General features: G+C 40.7%; 1 protein-coding gene across 5 annotated transcripts; it reads left to right on the top strand.

Annotated features, from left to right (window-relative positions):
• The first annotated feature begins 81 nt into the window (after positions 1-81).
• ASB9 (ankyrin repeat and SOCS box containing 9) lies at positions 82-26,885 on the top strand. Of its 5 annotated transcripts, XM_074323246.1 has the most exons (9): positions 82-599; positions 1,483-1,576; positions 8,048-8,276; positions 14,037-14,116; positions 16,378-16,485; positions 19,459-19,609; positions 21,306-21,440; positions 22,897-23,088; positions 26,666-26,885. In XM_074323246.1, exons 3-9 carry the CDS (start codon positions 8,156-8,158, stop codon positions 26,788-26,790), a joined length of 912 nt encoding a protein of 303 aa, XP_074179347.1. In that variant the 5' UTR covers positions 82-599; positions 1,483-1,576; positions 8,048-8,155; the 3' UTR covers positions 26,791-26,885. The 5 variants fall into 5 exon arrangements, with proteins under 5 accessions (XP_074179347.1, XP_074179349.1, XP_074179350.1 ...); XM_074323248.1 differs by lacking the exon at positions 26,666-26,885 and adding an exon at positions 24,743-26,642 and having other exon boundaries at positions 82-1,576; XM_019746317.2 differs by lacking the exons at positions 82-599; positions 1,483-1,576 and adding an exon at positions 7,550-7,737.
• The last annotated feature ends 267 nt before the right edge of the window (positions 26,886-27,152 follow it).

Raw genomic sequence — 27,152 nt, 5'->3', positions numbered from 1 at the left:
TACTGAGGTTCTGGTTGATAAGAGAGATGTTGGAAGAAATTAGCTCACCTGGATGGTGGGGTCTGTCGCTCATCACTTTCGATATTAGATGCTGTTCTTTGAAATAGACACTGGGCACTCCCCAGGCATGGTTTGATGCAACCCAAGCACCTGCCAATTTATTTGCAAAGTCAAGAGTCCCAGGGTGTTTGAAATAATTACATGTTTATGCCAATCACTGAGATGGGCTCAATGCTGCGTCAATATTATTTCTGCGAGTAGGGGCCCAAAATAAGCACAAAGGTGTACTCGAAAAACAGCCTTCCTCTCCTCCTTTTTTCTCTTCTCCTACCTCTCCTTTTTCTTCTTCCCAGCCCCTTCCCCTTCTGAGATCCTTTCTTCTCCTTTTTGTGAATTTAGGACATGAAAATTGGATAGACTTTTAATTATTGTAAGTACTTCTGTCATGGTTTAGTGACTATAGTGATACTAGTTTCTAAAAAGAACACTTTCTCTCAGATGATCCTATGATTTGTTCCAAACATATATTATTTTTCCAGTTTTTCTAGACTTTTGATTCTCAACTGGGAACAGTTGTACGCTGCCTCCACCCTCCTCAGGTACATTTGGCAAAGTCTGGAGGCATTTTTGGTTGCAACAACTAAGGGATGGGTGCTACTGACATGCAGTGTGTGGAGGTCAGAGGTGCAGTTGATCATTTTACAAGGGGCAGCTTCCCACAGCAAAGAAATGTCAGGTCCAAAATGTCTCTAGTGCTGAGAGAGAGAACTGCTCTAAACCTGTGCTGTTCAATATGGAAGCCACTCACCACATGTGGCTACTGAGCAGTTGAAATGTGGCTAGGATGAATGGAGATGTGCTGTGAGTCTAAAATACACACTACATGAAGACTCAGTACAAAAAATATGAATTATTATTTTGGTGTTGATTACACATTGACATGACAATATTTTGAATATATTAGGTTAACTAAAATGTATTATTAAAATTATTTCCCCTTTTTACTTTTGAAATGTGACTACAGTACAATTTGAAATTATATATGTCGCTAGCATCATATTTCTGTTAGCACTATTCCAGACCTTTTTCTCATTTTCACAACTTTGGAACATCAAATAAGTTAATCTTAATTAGTTAACTGTTTGGGGAAAAGGTTAAATTCTTATTTTACATCATATTTCAAAAATGAATCTAGTGTTTTAAATGTTAAAAGTTTTTAAATGATGCTATAAGTACTAGAATAAAGTGTTCATGAATATACATGAAAGGGAAGGTGTTTTCTAAGCATGATATCAAAGGCAGTCACTTTAAAGGAAAATACTGATAAATTAAAACGCATATCATAGAACATTCAGGAATTGGAGGCTTTCTATCTTCAAAGTGTTATGCTGAGGGCATTTTTTAGGTCATCCTGCATCTTGCTGAATGTCTGAGCTCTGTGTTAAGCCCCAGGATGTCCTATGATACTCGGTCTGCCTGTAGGCCCAAGGAATTTGGGAATCCTGCTGTTTCCTCCACTTCCTGAAATTGCCGACCATGGATTTCACAAATATTTCCTATGGACCCCACCAGTCTGGTAAGAATGTGTGTGTGTGTTTGGGGGGGAGGGTGCTCTTTAATCCTGAACTGAGTCCCAGAACCGATCCTTTTCGTTCCAGAAGGATGTGGATACAGAACAGGTCTCAATCCCTGCATCTTGGAGTTACTGCAATGTTTTATGATTTATGAATGTAGAGATTGGAGAGGCGCTAGTCTTTCACTTCCCTTTGAGTCCCACATCCCATCAAACTAGAATTAGACCATCAGACGAATCATCTGGTTTATATGAGATTATAATTGCTTGCTTTTGGGGATTCTTGACACTATTATAGATTATTACATTTTTCACAGGATGTGGGATGGTTTATTCCCCAAATAGTATACTTTTTTTAATGTCAATCATATTTGAAGTGCTCTTGGATAACTTCTCAATTACTTTGTTCAACATGTTTTTACTCAGCTTCTATTATGTGCCAGACACTGATTGAGGCTGTGAAAAGGATAAACATGGTCCTTGCCCTAGTAAAGCTTATGTGTTAGTGTCGGCAGCAGGAAATAAGCAACACGTACATGTATATCATCATGTCAGGAAATGATAAGAAAAATGAAGCAGATGGGGGTAAACAGTGACGGTGAGAGCTACTATTTTAGATAAGGTAATTAGGCAAGGTCCCTGGCGGGGTGACTGCATTTTAAAAGAACTATTCATGTGCGTAATATTTATTAATTTTTACTGTTAAGGTATTAGTGACTTTTCAGTACATCGTGGTTTTGTTTTGGTTTTGTTTTGGTTTCTTTGCCTGATTTAACATAGCGATCCTATTATAAAACTATTTTTGATTTCTGTTCTTTCCACAAACCATACATACTATAATGATTTTCTAAGTTTCAAACTCTTTTACACTATCCTTTTAAATGGTTGTGTCATATTCCTTAGCTATTTCCATGTTGCTGGATACTTATTTCTAATTTCTTGTTATAAATAATACTAGTGTGAACTTCATTTTTTAATAAATCTTTTTAAATGTTTGAAGTATTTCTTAGAAAATATTTGAAGTGGTATTTACTGGTTAAGAAGACAATTTAAAATAGTAGTTTAAAATAATTTAAAATAGATACACAATCATTTTAAGGGAAATACATTTTAATAACCAAATACCCAATATTACCCATCCATATGCCATCTGTCTATATACAGACATCTAATATATCTATCTACCATGTGTCTATCTGGCATCTATCTATCCGTTATTTATCTGACTGTATCCATCATCTGCCTTGACCCATTATTAAAAAAAAAAATAAGCTTCCCTGTGTCTCTTGAAGATTTAAGCCTCAACTCTTTCAAAATCCCTTAAATTATTTAAAAGGTTGAATATGTCATCGACATCTCTAAGTTTTTTGTTAATATTTTATTAAGTAATTGCTTTTCCCCAAGTAATTCTTCTTCCTGATATTTGTAATAATGCCATGTCAAATCTACTTGAGGTTTACAGGTGATTTTTTTTTCAGTAACAATGCTCATTGCTAAGATTTTATACACTTAACACAAAGAGAACAGCTGATGCTTCAGAGACATTGCCTGAAGCTGTCGTGGTGAGGGATGAATTGTTGAATAATCACAGCTTGTCAGGGGAGAATGCTCTGAACCTCACGTTTTCCCGTCACAAATCATTGCCAGGGGCTGCTCCTGCATGGACATCTGCGTGCGGAATATATCATCATCTTCCTTTAGCAGAGTGTGTACTAGGACAAATACACGGTCACACTCAGAAGAACAGCTTCAAATTTTAACATCAGTTTAACCTGTAAAAAAAGGATGTCAGGTTTTCATTTTCATTTATTAATTTTTCTTCCTCTGCTGTTATTTCTTTTTTTAACCTTTTTTTAATTAAAATTTATCGGGGTAACAATGGTTAGTAAAATTACATGGGTTTTTATATCTTGAAAAATTTCCAGCTTATAGAAAAAATTGCAAGAATAATACAATGAATATTTGTACATCCATCATCTCAGTTCACCAATTGTTAGCATTTTGCAACATTTACCTGTCTCTCTATGTATGTGTATATGTACATATGTTTGTATGTATATGTACGTATACCATGTTTCCCTGAAAATAAGACCTAGCCAAATGCGCTCTAATGCGTCTTTTGGAGCAAAAATTAATATAAGACCTGGTCTTATTTTACTATAAGACTGGATATAATATAATATATAATATAATATAATATAATATAATATAATATAGGGTAATATATAATATAATCTAATAAAGACTGGTTGTTATACTATAAGACTGGGTATAATATAATATAATATAATATAATACTGTGTCTTTAATATAATAAAATATAATGTAATGTAATATAATATAATACCGGGTCTTATATTAATTTTTGCTCCAAAAGACGCATTAGAGCTGATGGTCCGGCTAGGTCTTATTTTCGGGGAAATGCGGTACATATGTGTATACATGTGTATACACATACCTATATAATATATACATATATATATATATATATATATATATATATATCCATGTATAATTAGTACATATACAAACATTTTCTAAACGAACCATTTGTGAGTAAACCATGGACACCAAGATTCTTCACCAGGGCTAGGAATTGGATGAGGCAATGTAAGGAGGCATTGAAAAACTCAGTCATCAGATAAATATTTTAGTGCTGGATTTTAAAAATTCAATGTTAAGGAAAAAAGCCCACGATAACTAAAACGTCAAAAAATTTTAAGACAGTCTCTTGTTTGTTTTATGACCCTGTATAATTGTGCAATGAGAACAGCATTTCTAATCAGCCTGACATTCTGGGACATGTGGCTGTTGGGCTTCTGAGGAATGACAATGGCTTGCGAACAGATTGAGCAATGTGGGCTTCATATATATACACTCGTGTTTTGACTATAGAACTTGCATTAACTTTTTCTCTTTGATGCAAAATGTGTACATAGGGATGTACATTTCTCCCTTTGCATCACGCTCCCATATGGCTCTGCTCTAAGCACTTCAGCGTGCATCTCCCAGGAACACATAGATCCTTCTACATCACGTGGTGCCGTGATCACATGCAGGAAGGTTGACATTAATGAACGGTGTTTATCTGATATACATTCATATTTAAGTTTCCATGATTGTGGCACTGAGGTCTTTTTTGTCTTGTTCCCCCCATAAGGATCCAATCAAGGATCATGCATCACATTTAGTTATCAAGTCTTTTCATCTGGAAAGAGGACCCCCACCTTTTGTGCTTTGTGCCATTGGCATTTTTGAAGAATCCAGTCCCATTGTTATACAGACTGTCTCAATTTTAATTTGCCTGTTTCCTCAAGAATACTGTATTATGCCAGATTTTTAAACACACATCCTTGTTGGAATGTTATTGTACTCCTAGATGGGGTAGGAATGAGTGACTGCTTTCTAAAGTACCATGTTTCCCCAAAAATAAGACCGATCTTATATTAAGGTTTGCTCCAAAAGACGCATTGGGACTTATGTTCAGGGGAGTCATCCTGAAAAATCATGCTAGGGCTTATTTTCCGGTGAGGTCTTATTTTCAGGGAAACACAGTAGCAACCTCAGATAGCCCAGCATGCAGGGCCAGTTATGCAAGAACAACTGAAACAGATGTACAGCAAAAACAGATCATTCCAAATTTTCAGAGAAGGTGTGTTCCTTTTAGGTTTTAAATGTTTTGTGCTAGAAAAAAGTGCTAAGTGGAATGAGAAGAGGTTTCAGCTCCTGGGCCCACTTTGACTGATGGGAGGTGAGTTTCAGGGCTCCCCAAGGCCTCGGGAGGAAAGAGTCATAATCCATGTGTGACATCAACAATGGACAGCTAGGTGAGGGGTGGGGCAGAGGCTGGCTGGTGTTAAGACTGCACTTGAAAAGGAGTGGCTGGCCTTACAGCAGCTGCAGGACACAATTCTTACCTAATCTGGGCCAAGTTTCCTGAACATACACACAAGGACTGTCTAGAAGTGGTAAGATTGTTCTTGTCGTATGACTCTCCATCATCACAGCTCATACACATGTAATTCAGCTTTATCCTCATACAGATCCTTAAAAATGCATGAGCTTCTCTTGTAATGGTTTTCTAATTCCTGCCTAGAACTGTTGCTAAACAATTTGAAAAAATCAGTTCCCATTTTCCAATATTCACAAGTGTTGATCAGCATTATAAATATAATGAGAAGATTGAAAGCTGATTAATTCCCTACTAGGTACTAAGGCAACAGCCTGGAAATCTTTATTGTCATTTTGGACAATAAACTTAAATTTGAATATGGAAAAGCCTTATCTTCTTGGAATTTAACTAAAGGTAAATAAAGAAGCTGTACTATGCAGATTTTACTCTAAAAGAATGGTGATGGAGTCCAGCTTCCGGGAACCATTGGGCCCCTCTGTTAACTCCTTGTCATCCAGTCTAGTTGGGAGTAAATTTCTTCCTTTCTGCCAAATACATGTTTTATTGGTTTTCAAATCTTTCCTGATGGAGTAGTGAACAATGTATGTGCTCATGGCTTTCTCGATTAATTCTGCAAATAGGGTGGGAGGGCAATTTGAGAGTGTTTATCTCAATTTCAAGTGAACAACCCCTTTTTCAAACTGAAATTTATTTTGAGATAATTGTAGGTTCGCATGCAATTGTAAGAAATAATACAGAACCATATGATTTCACTGATATGTGGTATATAAACCAAAAACAACAAAAGAACAAGACAAACAAATGAGAAACAGAAACTCATAGACACAGACAATAGTTTAGTGGTTACCAGAGGGTAAGGGGGAAGGGGGGTGGGAGATGAGGGTAAAGGGGATCAAATATATGGTGATGGAAGGAGAACTGACTCTGGGTGGTGAACACACAATGGGATTTATAGATGATGTAATACAGAATTGTACACCTGAAACCTATGTAACTTTACTAACCATTGTCACCTCCAATAAACTTGAATTAAAAAAAAGAAGTAATACAGAGATCCCCTATAGCTTTGCCCAGTTTCCCCCAATAACTTTGTAAAACTGTGGTATAATATCAACCAGGGAATCGTCATTGATGCAATGTACTAAACTCATTCAGAATTTTTCATTTTGACTTTTACTCCATCCTGTCTTTAGTTGTAGAGAAATTACCATGTGTATGAGCAGCATTTTCATCCTTAGGCATCTGCCCTCCAGAAATATTTGCACGTGTGCACAAAGCCATATGTACAAAAATATGGACTTCAGTATTTTTGTAGTCGTAAAAGAAATGGTAACATTCTGCCTACGTCATGGGAAAATAATGAAATATTTGCAGTAGTGACTAACGAAAGCTATATATGCTTGAAATGGAAAGATCCCCAAGACAAATAAGTGTAAAAAGCATAGAACAATATAATTACAATTATATGACAGATGTTAGGGGATAAATGTGTATACATATGTACCACACGGAGATGCAGTATAAAATGTGAAGGACTCTCCTCAAACTGTTAACAATAGTTACCATGTCTTTCAACGAGGATCCATAAGTCTGAAACAGTGAGGCTACATCTTGGGCATTTAAAAACAGTCTGCCATTTCACAGCCAGACTGTGCTTAGACTCACTCAGTGCCTTCCCAAAGGAGGAAGAAAAATCCCCTGCCACCTGGAAGAGAGAAGTAGCCAGAATCTAAGTGGCCGTCAGCCTGAACCAGCACCCAGGGGTGAGGGGAAATGGTGTATCTGCAAAGACACGTGCAAAGCCCCAAATGTGTTGTAAAGGCAAAGCCTTCACAAAGTAAAACTTTTTATTTTTAACAAAGATGGTAGGTCTCTTCCATGCCCCCATGCCAGCCAGCAGTCCGTTTTTCCAATAACAACCATTAATTATTTACTTAGAAGTTAAAATATAATGTGTGGAGGAAGGGTGAAGCAGGGCATTTAATGAAATCCTTGCAGTTAGAAGAAAGAAAACAAGTGCTTTTCCAAACCTGCATGTTTGTAACATATAGATACATTTCCCCATAAGAAACTCCCAGAAAAATTGGAACCACATGCGCAGATGGCCTGGGCGTGCTGGGCATGTTGCTGAGTGAGCAGTTCAGCAGGGCTGCAGCAATACCAGCTTTCTCTGCTCTTGGGTTCTGGGGCTTGTCTCCACAAGAAGCCCCCAAGTAACAAACGGATCCTGGCAGGGGGGAACAAGGCTGCAGTAAGGAGCAAGGTTTCCTACACCCCCACCCAGTTCCTTCACTCTCCAAAATTTACAAACTTTGTTTCCTTCCTGAAAACCCCAAGGTTTCCTCACTGATTGGTCTCAGTTTTCGAAAGGAGGTGACATCAGCTACTTTGTAGACTTGGGGCTTGGGGGGCTGTCCTGGGCTTTGGCCAGCCTCCAGCCAGCTAGGTGGAGCCTGCGGGTGCGTGCGTGCGTGCGTGCGTGTGTGTGTGTGTGTGTGTGTGTATGTGTCTGACCACAAGTAGCACTTGGATTATCCTGCCTGTTCTGTTCTCTGTTGCAGACAGTTGTTCTCTACCATCTGACCAGGACGGTGCAGCTTGGCAGGCTGCAGTGCCAGAATTTCTCAGGAGCAGAAGCATGGAATTGAAACTTTTCACAAGCCATTGAAATGGAACACAGAGCTTGTTCAGCCCAGGACAGCACCACGGATGGTGCACCACAGGACAGGACCGTCAGGAAGCCCAGAGGCCCTCCTGATACCAGGCACCTTGCAAATCCACTGATGGGCCGTGAGTCTAGGGGCTGTGGAATCAGAGTGCTGGGGAGAGGTTGTTTATCGGAGAGAGAACAGGGCTGGACAGTTTCAGTGGCTCCATCTGAGATAAGTCCATGGGGCACTTATTGGACCGATGTCCATAGCTTGTGAGCATATATCCTTTACACGGTTGTTCAAAAATGTGTACACCTCTGTGTGCAGAGTCCTATAGACCATAGAAAGTCAACTGTCAAAGTTTATTCTCCAGTAAAAGCTTCAGCTCTAAAGGTCAAATGCATCACTTACATTAAATTGGAGGTTTAAAAGTTACTTATAAATAGGAACATTTGTGCAGGCTGTTAAAACTGATTCAAAAGGTTTTAGGTATTTGGCATTTAGGTGGGGCTGGGTTTATAAAGCATGTTCAAACCTGATCGATTCACTTTAAAAGGAGCCTTTTTTTTTTAACCTTTGGAGAAGTGTCTTACAGGTATGAGTCTCACCTGTCAGGTGGTGTCTTTGCTAATGTATAGAGATTCACACCTCCGGGCAACAGCCCTTTCCTGTGAGAATTCAGCAGGTGGCTGCTAACTGAAAGGAATCTGAAAACTGGGTGTAGGCCTTAGAGGGGAGATTGTTATATCCAGCACCCTGGTAGGGTGCCCCGAACACTTGCAATCAAATGGACTTATGCAGGGACCCTGCAGTCAGCTAGGGCTTATTAATTTCCTACTGTACGCGGGCTGAAAGGGGGGAAAACATAAGGAATAAAATACACAGTGCCTTTCCTTGGACTTACTGAATAGGTAAGACTGCTCATTCATTCATTTATCCCATTTTGCTTGTAAAATGAGCAGAGCAGTGAATAGGATTTGGATCTGAAAAGGCAGAACTGGATTATTGAGCATAGACTTGGAGCAGTAGAAAAGAGAGTGGCACACGAAATCACTTTTTAGAATGAATTTGATAAATATATTTTTAAAGCAAAAGAATCAGCAATTCGCTTGACTTCCGCATGATTATTTTACAGCTAAGTATTATGTTGATGTTCACTAGGGTTTCTAGAGGTCCTAGTACAACTCTGGTTGTATATATTTTTTTTGGCACTCCCAGTATATATGGTACTTAAAAAGTGAACACACGGTCACAGCTAGAACGCAGAGTGTCTTAGGGAGTCTAGTAAAAAGTTTGGAGAGATGAAACGTGATAATGAACCTTCAAAAGCTGGGTGGCAGAATTTAACCTTCATGAGGCAGGGACTTTGGAGCCATCGGTGATTCTAGAGCAGAGACCTGGCAATCATGAAGACTGTAAATAAATTAAACTGGTAGCCACAGTCAGGATGGATTGTGGAGGGGTCATGGGAAATTCCAGCACTAACTCACAGATTCTCAAACTCTCACGTGCATCAGCGTCACCTGGAGAATTTGATAAAATGCAGATGGCTAGGCCCCACCCTCAGAGCCCCTGACACAGTTGTAGTTCTGGGATGAGGTTGGGAATCTGCATTTATAACAAGCTCCCAGGTGATGCTGACAGTGCCGTTTGGGGGCCACACTTTGAGAACCACTGCACTAATCCAAGCATGGACCTTGCATTTGGACCAAACTTGGAAATGACAGAGAAAGCACAAATAAGAGATAATTTCAAAAGAAAGAAAACTTAGGCTATGTTGGAGCTAAAGGAGAGAAATCAGCCAACATTGTAAAGTTTTTAAGCCTAAATTAATGTCAGATATGCAGTCTAGAGAAGACAGAAGTTGGGAGGAGGAGCTGGCTTAGGAGGAGAGTGAGGAAGGGAGGGTAAGGAGTTAATATTTTAAACATGAAAGTGCCAATGGTCAATGCGCAGCCTGATGACATGGGACTGAATACAGGTCGGGAGTCAGAGACCTCAGATAGGCTGGGCTCAGTCCTACCCTATCACATCCCAAAGACTGAAAGCAAATGCTTCCGCCATCTCACAGAAACCCAACCTCTCTTTTTACCCCTTGACCTTGCAAAATGTTTCCCAGGATGATAGATTTATGCTACGGGCCCAGCATTCACTGGCAGCTTGCGTGGCTCCGTTAATAGATCTTTTTAGAATGTACCAATTAGTGCATTTTAAATCTCTTATGAAATAATGAAAATTTAAAAAAATCATTCCAGAAATTGCAATAAAAAGGAAATGGCAGCTTTCCTAATGTGTTGTAAGTTTGATGGAGACTCAATTTAAAAGAAAAGTTAAGTTTAATGGCACTAATTGGTGGACTTAGGGAGTGGTTTCATTAGGAGATCTCGCTGGCCCCATTTAGCCATGACTTACTGATTGCCATTGACCTCATTTTTGGTAGTAAAACCAATAGACCCTGGCTGAACAGTGTTGGGGAAGAATCTTTCATATATACCAAGGGCTTGGATAACATGTTATATACAGATTATGGCCCTTGAGTTTCAAAGACTTTGGTGGGGTCAGTGGAAAGGGGATTGTGACTTTGAATCTCCCCTTTATCCATAGTCTCCTATGGTGAGCATCATCCGTGTTCTGGTAGGAAAAGGTCTCCTTTCCATTGATTCTGCTCTCTCCAGTTATCAGCAGAAAGGCAGGCAAAGCTGCTTCTGGGTGTAACTCACACGTGTTGAGCCTGTAGCTCATTGCTTGTTTGGGGGGGGTGGGCTCTGGAAAACCCTGGGGAGACATCTCCTGGATATCTCCTCAGTGTTCTCAAGAGCTAAAGTAAGTGTGTGGACTAATCCGTGTTGCAAATTATGGTGTTTGCTAAACTATATGTGTATATATGTATATGTACACATACACATACACACATATATACACACATGCATAATTCATGCTCTCAAAGCTAGGAAAAATGTCAACCATTCCTTGTCACAATTTTAAGTCTTCACACAATCACTCAATTGTTCAGAGACCTGTTGAGGTTAAAGTCCTTGTATAAATTTGAGATGAATTTTGGTTTTACAAGGGCCCAAGTTTTTCTTCTGGGCAAGAATATAAGCACAGTGTGATAGCCTTACCAAGCCCTAGTCTAAACTGACTTTAAATCAGGAAGAAAAGTCTCATACACTGCTGGTGGGAATATCGAGTGGTCCAGCCACAGTTCCACAGAAGGCTCAACACTGGGTTACCATATTATACAAGTAGTTCTATTCCTAGGTGTATACCCAACAGAACTGAAAACATACATCTACTCAAAAAAGTGTACATGAATGTTCATAGCAGTGTTATTAGTAATAGCCAAGAAGTAGAAACAGCACAAATGTCCATCAACTAGTGCATTAGTAAATTGTGGTCTATCTATGCAATGGATATTATTCGGCCATAAAAAGGGATGAAGTACTGATACATACTGCAATCTGGATGAACCTTGAAATAGTACGCCCAGTGAAAGAAGCCAGTCACAGAGGACCACATATGGTATGGTTCTATTTATGTGAAAAGTCCAGAATGGGAAAATCCATAGAGACAGAAAGCGGATCAGTGTTTTCCAGAGGTTGAAGGTACTAGAAATGGGGAGTGACTGCTAATGGGCAAGGGATTTCTTTTGGGAGTGATGAAATGTTCTGAACTTGATTGTGGTGATGGTTGCACAACTCTATCAGTATACCCAAACCACTGAATTATAGACTTTAAGTGGCTGAGTCGTATAGTATGTCAATTATAGCTCAATAAAGCTGTTAGACAGATAGATATTGTCAGCCACCTACCAGGACAACACCCTGCGCTTCTCAAAGACAGAGTCTGCTCTGTAAATGCTACATTCTGAAGCACACCTCAGGTAGCCTTTTTTTTTTTTTCCCTCAGAGAAGTACATAACTCTTTATTTACCCTAAATAGGAGTAATGGTTCCATGACAAGTGAATAGAAAGTAGAGCCCATTTTTGCCTGCACTTGATAATATAATTGCATCATTTTAATGAAACCTGAGCGGACTGACTATTTAGGACCCAAATTACCTGCCTGGACTGTTGAGGCTGTCACCTCTAATTATCTGAGGTAGCTTCAAGAAAGTTTGAGGAATGTGGCAGCGCTATTTCCTAGCAGCTGAGCCCATAGTTGGAAAAATAGATTAATCATCACACACACGGTGATCCATAAGGGTACTTTTGCAAATCTATTTACGACTGATTTTCAAAACCTTTTCCAATTTTTGGCTCTTTCTTCTCACTCAAGATTTTGTGTGGATGGTATTTTGCATTAGCACCAACAGGATAGAATTAACTGTCCTTTGAATACTAATTTCGAGAGAAATCTTTCTGAATCTGCAGTCTGGATTGTAGGCTGTGAGTGCTAGAGACAGCAGTGCTTTTCCTGAGAGAATTTGGAACCTCGGAGAATGCTTTGAGGACACTGAGTTTCTATTGAGCATAAGGTTTTGGAGGTAGGAAAAGCCACTTGACTTAAGGTGCCTCAAGTACCTTAGTGAGACCAGAAGAAAAGCATTGGATGGGCAGTGTGTAGGCGGGTTCATTTAGCTTCCCCTTACCTATTACATGCTTCATAAATCCATCTGGAAGGATGGTAATTTGCTCACTGGGACAGATTTTCCGGGACATTGCTAGCTCCATGGAGCAGGCCGACCTCAGCCAACACATGTTAAGTACAAAGTGTTCTCACCTCCTCCTTTAGGGCCTTTCAAAGTTGTCCAGGTCTTCTCAGCTTTTAGGACATATGAGTTCCTTTAAAAGGCATGGCTAGTAACAGACCATTCTGTCTTGTTTGTGTGTAGTGGTGTTTACTTAAGCAGGCCGAGCTGGAGCTGAAGCAAGCTCAGACGAGCCTCCTCACATTCTGACTTCCTGCGTTTGTTCTGGAAACTAGACGCAGTTTGAGATGAGAAAAATTCAGGTCTATATCTCATTCAGATTACATCCACACTCAATTAGAAAGAGAGAGGAAAGCATTTAATGTGTTCAGATACAGTTTACAGGCTTCCTTCCTAAGAATGTGCGTTCCTTCCATATAGTTGTGGAACAAATTTGCTATTTTAAATAGCAATGATTATGGGATGTAATCAAGACTCTCTGTTTAGCATTAGGGCAGGATAATAACAGTAGCTAATAGATATTAAGCCATGGGTAAGTATATTGCTGTCCTCACTTTGCAGAGAAGGAAACTGAAGCTTAGGGCCTGTCCAGGGACCCACAGCTCAGAAGACAAGAGGGTCTGAATTCCGAGCTTTCCCTTAACCACGTCGGCATGCTGCCTTTGGGGGGTAAATAATGTCCCTGTTAACAAGGTCAGACTGAACTCTAATTTGCACTTGATTCTGGAACAGGAGGTAATCCATAAATAGATATGGTTCTGTTTAGATTTGATTCCAAGCCTAATGGTGTATGTAATTACTTGATTACTACTATTAGTCTATGGCACTGTTTGCTGTGATGCCAAAGTTTGTATTTCACGCGGGAAACTAGACTGGCAACCACAGCGTAACACATTAATGCTGGTAATTAGTGAAGCTCTCACTTAACTAAATGGACCATTTGCCTTTGAAATCAGTGTGTAAGTAGAAGTACAGTAACCCATCTGTCATCCCAATCTACCTCTTTTGTCCTTAATTTGGACACTGGCTGTAGTTCTTTCTTTAGGTCCTTAGACATTTCAAATAAACTGTGTACAGGAAACGTTAATGGAGGGGAGAAATGCTGAAGTCCTGATGAGAGTTTGATTGATTGACTCCAACGTCTCCATCCAATAAGACCTATTAGACTTTTATTGGTGGATGGGCAAGGATGAGCCTTTGGGTCTAAAGTACATTCAAAGGATGTAACCCCTTCCTCCCTTTCCACAGATATTGTGTCTGATCGGACTCCTGTGCATGAAGCTGCGATCCATGGGAGTCTGCTGTCTTTGAAGAAACTCATAAGCCAGGTAGGTAGCTTTTTGAAAAAGAAAATAAAATAAATATTAAGCACATCCTACTGCTCACCACATTTAGAAAAAAAAAATCACAGCCTGATATTAAGGTATAAATTCATCTTCAGCAAAGTGAGGTGAATCTCGTCCTATCCAACCATATTTTATATTTGGAGGCTGGCCTAATACTAGAATTTAGCACAATTCTATGCACATAGTAGGTGCTGTATTAAATATCTATTGAATGAATAATGGGCAGATGAGTGCATTCGAATTGCCTTCATTTTATTCGATAAACTATGTTCCTAAAAATTATCATGTGGTGTTGGTTCTCAACTGGAGTGATTTTGCCGCTTTGGGGACATTTGACAATGTCTGGAGACACTTTTGGTTGTCACAACTGGGATGGGGGTGAAGGGTTGATACTGGTATCTAGTAGATAGAGAGATACGTAGAGACCAGGGATGTTACTAAACATACTACATTGCATAGGACATCAAAAAGTTACCCATCCCAAAATGTCCGTAGTGCTGGGGTTGAAAACCCCTGATATGAAAAAAGACATGCTTGCAAATGTCTTTTTAAATATGTCATCTTATAATTTCTGAGACATTTTCAGTTCTATTGAATCTCCAGTTGATAGTGGCTCTGCCCAGTTTGATATTAATTTCTCTGCCCCTCAGGTGTAATTTCAAGTACACATTAATTTGAGTTTTGCTGGTTTTGAAATTTTGGTGGATCTTAAGCAAAGGCATGTCTAAGAAAGCAGTTAAGATCACCCTTCAACATTCTAAAAAAGTTTTTGTTCAGGATGTTCTGTTCTCTGAAAAGATAATAGATCTTCTAAGTTAGGAGCGCTTGGCCCTTTCTGTACCATAGTCCCCTTTGGCATTCTGGCAACGTCTATGAATCCCTTGTTAGACTAATGTTTTAAATACATAAAACAAAACACAAAGGAAACCTATCAAAATATTAAACGACAATTGTGTGACCAAGTAATATATGAACTTCTTTAGTAATGAACTAAATATGATTTCATGGTGATTCTAATGACCAACCATAATTGCTAAGTAGGATGAACATATATTTTGGATATTTTAAATATCTGTAACAATTGTAATAAAAATATCTGTAATTCCTCTCTATGATAGTCCTGTATACTGCTACAGGACTTGGTTTGCTGTCTACATTCATAATTCAATGCATAATTGAAGGACATGATAAATTTCAGGCAGTGGTTAGTGAAAATAAATATGCTTTTTGAAAAAAAAATCCAATTTCATCGACCTTTCCAGACTAAGTAATCCTCCTATAAGAAAATAATTTCTAGAGAAAAATTTCAGACTACCCCAAGCCACTATCTTAAGCTGTTTTTGATAGCAACAGCCTATTATAAATAGAAATATAGATAGTAGCGCAAAACTCTAGCTAAAAGAAGTTAAGCTGCTTCTCAGATAAAATGAAACTTTTAGCTTATTTTGATAGGACAAAAATGATCATTGCAGCTTTTATAATATGTCACTTACTAAATTGGACGGATCCTGATTTATATTCAGTATTTATATGGTTACTGAACATCAGCCGGAACCATGTGTTTAAGCTCTATCACGTTATTTCAGCAAGTTCTCTTCCTGGAACCTCAATTTCTGCCTTCGTAGAATGAGCATTCCAATACCTACCTGCATTAGTAAGCTCTTGCTGTGTACCAACCACTCCAAACGCAGTGGTATCGTGCAATAAACGTTTCTCGCTAACGAGTCTCTGCGTCAGCTAATCTAGGCTGGGCTTGGCTCCAAGCTGTTCCCATCCTTCTTTGACCAGTGGCGACATGAGAAATTTTCTTCTCATGGCTGAAGGCTGGAGCATCAGAGGCTCAGCCCAACCATGCAGGAATACACACAAGAATAGTTGCTTGTCAAAGACCTCATCAAAACAATAAGCCAGCAAGAGGGAGGGCAAGAGGGTGAGAGCAAAATGCAAGTCAGTCTTGAGTCCAATTGCTCGGTAACAGGTATGTGTAGCATACATTCTAATACAGTACATACTGTCAAACTGTTTTCCTAAGTGGTTGTATAATATACTCCCACCAGCAGAATGAAACATCCTTTTTTTGTTCATGTTTTTCTACATCATTATCAATACCTTAGTATCCTGTCAGATTTGAGGCCAGGTTAACTTTTAAAAGAATCGTCATAGTACTGCATTTGTGGCTGAAAAACCAACCCTATGGAACTGATGTTTTGCACCCGTTCCTCTGCCCATGTCCCGTCTCCCAGGGGTGGCCTGTGAACCTCGTTACAGCAGATCACGTGTCCCCACTCCATGAAGCCTGTCTTGGAGGTCATTCCTCTTGTGCCAACTTTTTATTGAAGCATGGAGCTCAGGTAAGTACAGCTCAAATAGCATCTTAATAACCATGAATGAAAAATGACTATTTTTATCCCTTCAGAATAATTAGCAGCATTTTTGATTAGCCTTATTTGAAATATGAAGAGGGGTATTTTTCAAAAGCATCGTGTCCTTCCAGCTTATTTGCTTTAGCAATAGATGAAATACTGAATTTTTAGCTAGAAAGTAATGATTCAAGTCTGTATCATTTTCTTTAATAGTCACTGCTAATAATTAGCTGTTAGATTTCTGTCTTCATTCCTACGGCTTGAAGGTAGTGAAATATTGTAGAAAACACAGCACATTTGGCTCGACACCTAAATAATGGTCCCAGACCATTTCTACCATTTACTAACATTGGAAACTCAGACGAGTTCCTTATTCTTTGAGCTTTAGCGTCTACATGTGAAAAATGGGGGAAATACCAAAAAAAGTTGTGTAACTTACTGTGGTATTGCAAGGATTGAAAGAGAAAAAGGTATATGATTATTTGAAGAATGAGAATTGCGATTGCCATGAGAGATCTGCCAAGGGAGACACAGAATCATTGAATTTGAAAGTAGGTACCAGTACATCTTCCATTCACTAAGTCTCCTCATGCTCAAAAGTGACGGGAAAGTCTGATCAGAAAATTACATATGAGGTTCTCATATTCTCTCAACCAGTATTTACTGAGCATTTATTATATGCCTAACTCTGGATAAAGACTTTCAGGAACTTATAAATTGAATGAGGAGACAGCCAGATAAACAGGTGTTTTACTGACTGCAACACTAGTTGTTTCAGTATATAAGCCCTGAAGTCTCAGTAGCTTAATACACTGAAAGTGTATTTCTTGCTCAATGACATTCCAGTGTGGGCATTGCCAGTTGGGTGACTCTTTTCCATGGGTGATTCAGGAATACAGGCTTCTTCCATCCTGCTCCACAATTTTCAGTAAGTCATTTCCACGTGTGCTCTAGAGGTAGCCTCCATTCCAGGTGGTTGGAAGGGGAAAAGATGTGGAGGATTGTGCACGGAAAACTTAAGGACCAGTCTAGGTAGTAACATATATCACTTTGCCCACATCTCATTTGTCAGATCTCACGCCACACCCAACTGCTAGAGAAGTTGGGTAACGCAGTATGGTTATATGCCTAAGAGAGAGAAAATAGGTTTGTTGAATGCATGCCATCTCAGCCACAGCAGGCAATTACAATACACTGTTTTTATCCATTAGTTTTTACTGGGTAGCAACCACCCTAACTTAATGGCTTAAGACAGCAACCATTTATTTATCTCCCAATTCGTTGCATTGGCTGGACAGCATTTCTGGTCTGGGCTGGTTCAGCTGACCTCAGCTGGGCTTACTTATGTACTTGAGGATAGCTGATAGGTTGGTTGGAGCAGGCTGCTTCATGATGACCTTGACTCGTATGGCCGAGATGTCTGGGGAGCCAGAAAATCTCTATGTGGTCTCTAATCCTTTTGCAGGCTGTCTGGACTTATTTACATGGTAGTAGGGATTCCAAGAGCCACAAAAGAGGGCAAGCTCTCTGCTTGAAACACATTTGTTACTGTCCCATCCATTGGCCAAAGCAAGTCACATGGGCAAGCCCAGCTTCAAGTATTGAAAAAATAGTGTTCATCTTATGAAGAATTGCAAAGCTGCATTGCATGCTGTGCAGAAACTCTGGCCATTTTTGCAAACGACCACAATGTAATAAGTATTAATAGTAAGGGTTGTTGGGAGCACATAGAAATGTTCCTCACCCATTTATTTCTGATGGGGAGGGAGGGAGTCAAACTAGGCTTCGTATAGGAAGTGATGTCTAAGCTGAAAGCTCAATGACCTGTTGGAGTTAGCTAAAAGCGGGGGGGGGGGGGGGGGATATGGACCGCCTACCCACTAGGAACACCAAATGCAAAGGCCTGGAAGTGAAAGTGAGAATATTTTTGTGACTTCAAATCATTCCTTATAGGGGGAGAGTAGAGTGGGTGAGAGGGGTAAGGATACAAACATCATCAGGTTTCTATTTTGGTTAAGAAAACATACCCAACACTTGGAAACAGGGCTAGGGCTCAGGAGAGACAAGAGGTGCCCAGGGTGCAAACTTGAAAGAGCTGCTCACTGTCAGGGGCGTGCAGCACTCTCACAGCTCTAGGAGGGAGTCGTCTCCTTAAATTTTGCACCCCCTGGGCATCTTTTGTGCCTCACTAGTCCTGGCCTTGCCAGGACTATATTCTTGTTTAACAGGTTCACCAAAGAATGTCTTAACAATATAGAAAAATGCATCTGCATTTGGCTTTGCTCTTTCCTATTCAATTATAGCCCAAACCCTGTGCAGTTCAATGCAAACATGTAAGTTTCTGTCTGATTTCCAACATTAGCAAAGATAGCCCCAAAGATTATAGTTTTATGGCCCTATAAGGTATTAACCAATTTTGTGTTTAGTAGCAAATGTATTTCAGCATTCCATTGACTGACTATATAAATTCTCCTTTGAGCCAGCCTTACCATCTTAGTAGTTAATGAATGAATTAAAAAAAAATCTTTGGCATGTGTTCACTCTATATTTGTATAAAAATCATGTTTAAAATTTTTTTTAAATGATACATTAACAATTTTAAAAAGTTACTCTGACTGCTCTGAAGAAACTGGATTGGTGTGGGATGGGTCTATGATGAAATGTTTGAAATAAAGAGATTCGTTTGTAAGGTATGGAAATATCCTAACCGGTTTCCAAGTTCATGTTCCTGGGGAGGGCATGGAGCAGATAGAACATCCGGTAACATTCTTGGTGCCTTACATTCCATGCCTCATTCAGTTTTTCACATCAAGTTCGTGGAGTTTGGTATTTTTGTCCCCATTTTATAGCTGTGGAATGGAAGGCTCACTGAAGTTAAATAACAGCTTCGGGGTGGTAGAGTATAGATTTGAGCCCAGAACACCCCAGAGGCTGTCTTCATTGTGGAGCTTTCCTTTCCAGGTGGATGGCATCACCATGGACTGGCACACTCCCTTGTTTAATGCTTGTGTCAGCGGCAGCCAGGACTGTGTGAATTTGCTTCTGCAGCATGGAGCCAGCCTCTGCCCTGTGAGTGAGCTGGCATCCCCGATCCACGAAGCTGCTAAGAGAGGTAAAGCTACTGTGAAGTGAAGTTTTCCAACCACTCCTTCAAGGGATCTTACTGTTGAGAGAAAGAAGGAAGAGGAGGTCTATTTTAGAGCAGTAGTTCTCACAGTGGGGTCCAGGGACCAGAGCATCAGTGAGACCTAGCACACAAAAATGCAGATTCTTGGGCCTCACGGCAGACCCCCTGAATGAGGAACTCTGGGGTCAGGGGAAGGGGGGCGATCCAGCCATCTGTGTTTTGCTTAACAAGCCTTACAGATGATTCTGATGCAGTCTGTTTGAGAGCTACCTTTTTAAAGCATTTGGAATGTTCACTGCTGTATTTCTGGAACAAAGCCTGGCATATAGTAGACTATTCATCAATATTTGTTGAATATATCGTGAAACCCATGACTCCATAGAAATCAAATTATGTAATAAAACAAATTATATCCTTCTATTTAAAGGCCTTAAAGAATATTGTCTCAAGGTTACTTAAGTTTGCTAAGTGAAACAAACTTTGAAGTTTGGGGAATGTAAGTTGTTTCATACGGTTTGGGGGAATTCTTTTTTCCTCCCCAGCTTTATTGAGGTAGGATTGACAAATAAAATTGTATGACTTTAAGGTATGCAATGTGATTTAATATACATTGTGAAATGATTACCACAGTGAAGTTCATTAACACATCCATCGCCTCACATAGTTACCTTTGTTGTGTGGTGAGAACACTTAAGATCTCTCTCAGCAAATTTCAAGTAGACAATACAGTCTTGTTAACTATAGTCACCATGCTGTACATTACATCCCTATAACTTATTCATCTAGTGTAGAATTTTTAAAGCCACACTTTTTCTGATATTCTTAACTCTGAGACAAAAAATAAAAATGCAAGTTTTGCTTTTCTCCAATGCCGCCGCGGCCCTCCCCCTCCTCCATCATCCCCATCCCCGTACCTTGCCAGAGGGCTTTCTGTTTCCCCAGTGGCTTTCACAAAATGGCTCCCCCAGATCCTTACAGCAGCCCTATTTGACTGGCCCAACTATTATTATAATGATCTCCCAAAGCATTGACATGTATCCACTAAGAGACACACTAACTCATATTCACTGGATACATGAACCAAAACAAGAGGAATGCAAAGGGGCAATGTTTAAAGTATGACATTCTAGACCAAGGAAGAGTGACTGATTCAGTTTCACCGAACCTAGTTTGCCAGACTGGGCCCCGCTCATGTTGCATTTGGCAGCTTCTTCTAAGCATCGCCTGTGCCCACTGTGGCCTGTCTCTCCCAGGGCCTGTCCTTGGTGAGGTTGTAAGTGAGCTCCCCTGTCCCATGACCCGTGCTGTGCCCTTTCTTCTCCAGGTCCATCTTCAGTCCCTGTTCTTCCATACCTCTCCCCAACTCTCACTTCCGTTTGTATACTCGGACCGATTACGAAGCCCAAACAATGGGAAAGGCGGATGCTTGCTGGTTGCTTACCAAGGCCAGTAAACTCAACTGCTGTTCCACTCGGAGCTGCAGATCACATCCATGGTCAACCTGTGACCTCATGGCAGTGCTTAAAATCATTCCCTATTCAAAGCAAAAGAAACAGCTTTTGGTCCCCTGGATAAGTTGCTGGCAGATTTAAAATCACACACAAAAATGGGGAAGGTGCTGTTTTCCTAGCTGAGAGAGAGAACTTGTGCTGTAACTGTTTTCTCCTGCTTTGGGCTGCAGGCCACATGGAGTGCATCGAGTCTCTTGCAGTTCATGGGGCCGACCTTGACCATAACATCCGCCACCTGGGCACGCCCCTATACCTGGCTTGTGAAAAGGAGCAGATAGATTGTGTCAAGAAGCTGCTGGAGTCAGGTAAAACAAAAGGCGAAATGAAACAAAGAAAATGAAAAGTAAATTAAATGTATTTTAAAGCTCTTTCTATGTCTCAGAGTTCGTGTGGGCAGTGGAGTTGGACAAGGTGGGGATTCATATTGACTGTGTTCCCATGGGGACTTGTCTTAAACTGTTTCACGTTAGCTCTCTCACTTGTAATGAGGATAATGATGAGGATGATGGTAATATCTCCTCCCAGGGTGGTCCTTGATGATGGTTACTTTCTCCTCCCTTTCCTCTGCCTCCTCCCTCCTATCATATTATTAGGCCCTGGATAACTCCCAAAGTTGCCGGATTAAGGCTGAGTCTTCCTATTTTGGGCCTTCTTCACTAATTCTCTTTGTTTTGGAAATTGCACTTGCCTCATTTTTAGCCCATTGTAAATATTACATTATCTTTGAAAAGGCTTGTGTAGCATCATTCTTTTTCACCTCCCTGCTGTTGTCCAGTCCCCTCTTCAAAACTTGGAACACCATGTCATCACCTCTTTAATTATTTGAGTCCTGTTTTTTTCTTTAAAACTCCAGTAATCTTTCCCCCCCTGAATGTTCTTATAGTTCTTACTGCCTTCTACTCATCTAGTAGTCATTGCCATGAATTAGGAGATTCATATTCATTCATATTCATTCTCATTCTCCCTCCTCTCTCTCTCCTTCTCTCTCCCTCTCTTTCCCTTTCTCTCCATCTCTCTCCCTGCCTGGCTCCCTCCCTCACTTCCTCCTTCTTTCCCTCCCTCCTTCCCTCCCTTTCCTTCTCCCTTCTCCCTCTTTTCTTCCTCCCTCCTTTCTCCTCTCTCTCGCTCTCTCTTTCTTTTTGTCTCGTCCAGGTGTGACATGCCTCACAAACCCAAGAACAAAGCAGTTAACATTTATTGAATGGACATATATGCCCATTTTACTAGAGGGACAGCAACTGAGGAAAAGCCACATGATCCCATATGTCAGAGTGGGAGCCAGCATCCAGCCTGGGGTAGGGATTTGATGAAAGTGTAGGCATAGAATTGGCTGGCATAGTTCTAGAATTCCACTTTGCTGCCAAAGAGGAGGACTTTGTGACCTTCCCAGTGACCTTGGGATTTCACCATCTAGCCTCACTTCAGGTCTGTACTGGCTAATATTAGGGGCCTGTTAAAAATGGGCAGCTGTCACGCCACCAGGATTTTTCTTGTATGTATCACACCTATGTATTGCACTCACAGGTGAGGTTTTAAACCTCATACGCTTCACAGCTCATGCTGTACATTCAGTGACATTGTCAAATGGCATGTACCTCATGTTTTAAATGGAATCAAGCCATCTTCCATTTTCTCAGGAGAATTCTTATCCTCACTGTGGATGCCCTTTTGTTAGGGAATTTTGAGGTGCAGTGCATTGAGAAGGGGGAGGCTCGGACTTTGCCCCTCAGCTGAGTCTCTGTTGTTCTCGTCACTGTTTAGGAGCAAGCGTGAACCAAGGCCGAGGTCTGGACTCCCCTCTTCACGCAGTGGCCAGAACATCCTGTGTGCTGCTGGCCCGCATGCTCATGGATTTTGGAGCAGACACCCAGGCCAAGAATGCCGAAGGCAAACGTCCCTTAGAGCTGGTGTCTCCAGAGAGCCCTCTGTTACAGCTCTTCTTGCAGAGAGAAGGTGCTTCTCCTTTGCCCGAACCTAAACCCTAACCCATAGAAACTCCTGCGGGTTCTAGCAGGAGGCAGGTACTGACTGGGTTCTGACTTCTGGTCCTATAGAAAGGCTCGTTGTCTGCTGTCATCCACTGTGGGTGGCTGATGTAATTTAGTATTCAACAAGGAGCAGTACTGGTGATGGAATAAAGCACCATCCTGCTGTTTGGCATGTGGGAGACAGGCTGTCTTGGGTAATCTAATACTCATAGATGAGATGGGCCAGTTTTCAAAGAATGAAGATATTGTTTTAAAATTTTTATATTAACGTTGGCTAAAACATACTTTATTTAGAATGATGTAGCAGAGGTCTCTCTGGGGCTGTCTAATGTCCTCACAATGTGTTACTGTACTACAGACGGGCCGAACTACTGGGCAGTGGTTTCTGGGGGTAAGAATGTAACTAAGTATGACTTTAATGATTCACAGCAATCTGGAAACGTTTACTATGAAAGTTAATCAACAATAAGGCCACATTCCTCCATAAATAAGAACTGACACTTCTGACCTTGTGATTGAGCAGTTGCAAGGGGGTAGGGACAGTTCCCTGGGCTGTGAGATCGTGTGGGCTGGGGTGGGGAGCAAAGATCCCTCAGACTGAATTCTTAGTTGTCCCTAGAGGAAGAGAGCAGCCAGCTTAGGACCTGCTTTGTTTACCACAGTGTGGACTTGAAGTTTTAGGGCTTGTGGGACTTTGCAGCAGGCTTCCTAGCAGAAGGATTCTCATGTCGTAATCGGCTTATTTTGTCCCCACATGCCAAGCACTAGGGCTGGCTCTGGGCACCGTTGTGAAGTAGCCATGGAATCCTTTCACCTCTTCCTCCCACTACTCCAGGGTAGTTGCAGTCAAATCCCAGCCTTGGGGCCCCCAAACAAGGCCTGTACTCCCCAAGCCATGCCAGCTGGGCTGGGGAACACTGACCGTAGGTGCAAGAAACAGTCCAATAGAAGCCCTTTATATTAAGTGGTGGGGTAAATACCAGGCAACTGGACCTGCAGTTTGAAGATTTCTTGTTTTGAAAAAATTCTGTCTATCTATACAGGGCCGATTTCTCCAGCAGGCACAGACAGCACAATACTTGGGGCCCACAGAAATGTTTTAATTCCTTTTAAAATTGGAAGGACAAGTGAATAAAACTCAACGTGGATTATATTAATCTTTACACCAACACAATTTCAAAATGTCATATATATTTTTTTAATTGGGAAAGAGCTCCACTAAGGCATAAGTGCCTCGGAGCCCCTAAAGTAAAAAAGACACACACACACACACACACACACACACACACACACACCCAATGTTCAGATTGCCTCCACTGACTCTTCCCTTCTACTTTATTTCCCAAAGTTATTGCTAGACACCTGTGTTACCTTTAATTCCTTTATTTACATTTCAGTGACAGTGTGGCCAATGATCCCACTGGTTTATAAAATGCCGTTTTCTATTGGAGAGAATCGCCACTTCTTTTGCCTCCATGAGTCATTTTTGGGCTTCTGGTAAGGTCACCTCTCAGCAGGCAGAAAACCCATGGGAAATGGGGACAGAAAGCCGGACCTGTGGATTTCACACAGTCATTTCTTTTATTTATTTATTTTATTATTATTTTTTTTTAACACAGTCATTTCTGTCTCTGAGTGTCCCCGGAAAGGAGTTCAAGAATATGACCCAACCACCTTGAGAAGCATCTAAAGCAGTGTGTACTTGTGGCAAACACTGAAAACTGAAAATGACTCTCTTTCATCCCAGCTCCACAGGAGCCACTCCTGAATGCACTTTGGCTGTAAAGCATTTTGAGTGTTGCTGGGGGAAAAAAAGAAGTGAAGACCCAAAGCAACATGTCAATTCAGAAACATAGAATGAGCTGATTTTATTATTGAGTGTGGCAAATGGCTACGAAGCTGTAGTGGGTTTTCAGGTCAATTTATATGGGATTAAGGTGACAGTTGTACATCATCATACTTGTGGTAAACAGCAGATACTCAGTTTGCATCGGTAGCTCCACCGAGTTTGCTCGGATGTTCTGCTTTTCCGGATTCGCCATCAGGCTTGCTCTGATGTCTTGTTCCTCGTAATTCTTTATCAGTACCTCCTACACTTGTCCCTGACGGTGTATCTAGCACAGATGATTAGTCATATCCTTCAGCGTTCCTTAGCGAGATGAGCGTAAGTTGTTTCCCCACAGCACACCTTTTGCAACGTGTTAATATATGTTTTGAGTGCACTGAATATAATCTGCAAGTTATCCTAAATTCCAACAGGGACCTTCTGAAGGTGCTATGAGGGCCTGATTGAAAATACTGCATTGATTTCTCTGATTGTATGTGTTGTTTCCCCCTCTCCTTGTTCTCCATCATCGGAGAAATATGCAATCCACTTTATCCTGTAGCTTTTGGTGACATTGTAGGAAATTAGAAGCCACTGTGTCCTTTTGATTGTATTCTCAACTCTGGCGGCACAATCCGAGCACCCAGGGCACGTGCCTTGAACAAATCCAGATGCATGATCCTCACTCAACAATAATTGAAACAACATCTCTGGGCGGGGCCCAAAATCACGTAATTTAAAGCCACCTTCTTCCAGTAGGTGATTCTAAAGTACAGTCTGGATTGAGGACCACTGCCCTGTGGAGTTCTTGGAGCTATATAGCTTTGCTTTTCTAAAAGAGTGGTTTTAATAACCAAAAGAGAATCCCCATTATAGTTTGGTGCAGGTGGTGGCGGGAGTCATTTTCCATTCTTTTACCCTATAGCAGGGTTTATCAGCGTCAGCATTGTTCTCATTTGGGGCCATTGGAGACCGTCCCATGCACGGTAGGATGTTTAGCAGCATCCCTGGCCTCTACCCACTAGATGCCAGCAGCACCTTCCCCAAGTTGTGACAACCCAAAATGCCTCTAGACATTGCCAAGTGTCCCTGATGAGCAAAATATCCCTCCTTTCTCCCTCCCCCCACTCCCGTTGAGAACCACTGTCCTAAAATGTAAACTCTTGGCTGGTTCCTTATGCAAGGTTTGTGCTAGTTCGCTTTTCACCAATGAATTGAAGCATTGGGCTAGCTCTGAATGCAGAATATAAAAACAATTATGATTTAAGATAACATCTGATTCACTGATAACTCATTGTATTCAAATATCTTAAAATTGCTCAAATTATAAAAATGCTTCCTTCTAGAAATATGAGCTTACTGTTTTTAATGTAAAAGATAAAGAAAGCCATTAAACATGAATTTTGTTTTCATTATTGGGAATTTTCTGTAGCTTCATAATTCCAAAATTAGCTCCCTTAAGCCTCCCTTAGTGAGACTAAGCTTTGAATTTTTTTCAGTCTGTTCTAAATAAAAACATAATAAACTCATTTCAGTTAGTCCAGAAAAGAGAAAACATGGCCTAAAAATTCCTCCTATAAAACACAGAAAATGATCTTAAACAGTACCATAATTATTTCCTTATCACAATGTTGTATCTTGTATGCTTTAAAAGAAGGAATGGAAAAGTTGTCTTAGATCACTGAAACCAATGTGTGGCTGTCTGATTTTTTTCCAGGGCCCCCTTCTTTGATGCAGTTATGCCGCCTTAGAATCCGGAAGTACTTTGGGATCCAGCTGCATCGTAAAATCACTGGATTCTTCCTCCCGGAGGAGGTGAAACAGTTTCTCCTACACATTTGAATATGTCAAAGGAATGGAGTCACAAAACAACAGACAAACCTTATCGAGTGTTCTGGCCATTGGAATTTTAAAATAAAGTCAGGTTACAAAGCTTGGCTAGTTTTCTCAATGGGATGTTTGTTTTCAGTGGAAACACACTGGGTACTTTTGTATTATTGGTTGGAAGGCATGAAGACATTTTTCCCTCTGGCCCGGAAAAGGGTAGCTAAAAGAATAACTATTGTTTTGCATATGTACTACATGCCAAACACCGAGCTAGGAACACTTTGTGCGTCATCTAATTTAGCCCTCACAGCAACCCCACCAGGTGGGTACTATCCGTGCCCTTCTCCAGGGGACACACTGAGATCAGGGGGGTCAAT

This window comes from Rhinolophus sinicus, chromosome X (genome assembly GCF_036562045.2).
Source record: "Rhinolophus sinicus isolate RSC01 chromosome X, ASM3656204v1, whole genome shotgun sequence".
Lineage (NCBI taxonomy): Eukaryota > Metazoa > Chordata > Mammalia > Chiroptera > Rhinolophidae > Rhinolophus > Rhinolophus sinicus.
This window is presented reverse-complemented; position numbering and strand designations above follow the sequence as displayed.

Coding starts and splice junctions, on each gene's coding strand:
- ASB9 (XM_074323246.1), top strand. CDS start 8,156: ATGGAACACAGAGCTTGTTCAGCCCAGGACAGCACCACGGATGGTGCA. Junction 16,486..19,458: donor TATTGAAGCATGGAGCTCAG/GTAAGTACAGCT, acceptor TTTCCTTTCCAG/GTGGATGGCATCACCATGGA. Junction 19,610..21,305: donor CCACGAAGCTGCTAAGAGAG/GTAAAGCTACTG, acceptor TTTGGGCTGCAG/GCCACATGGAGTGCATCGAG.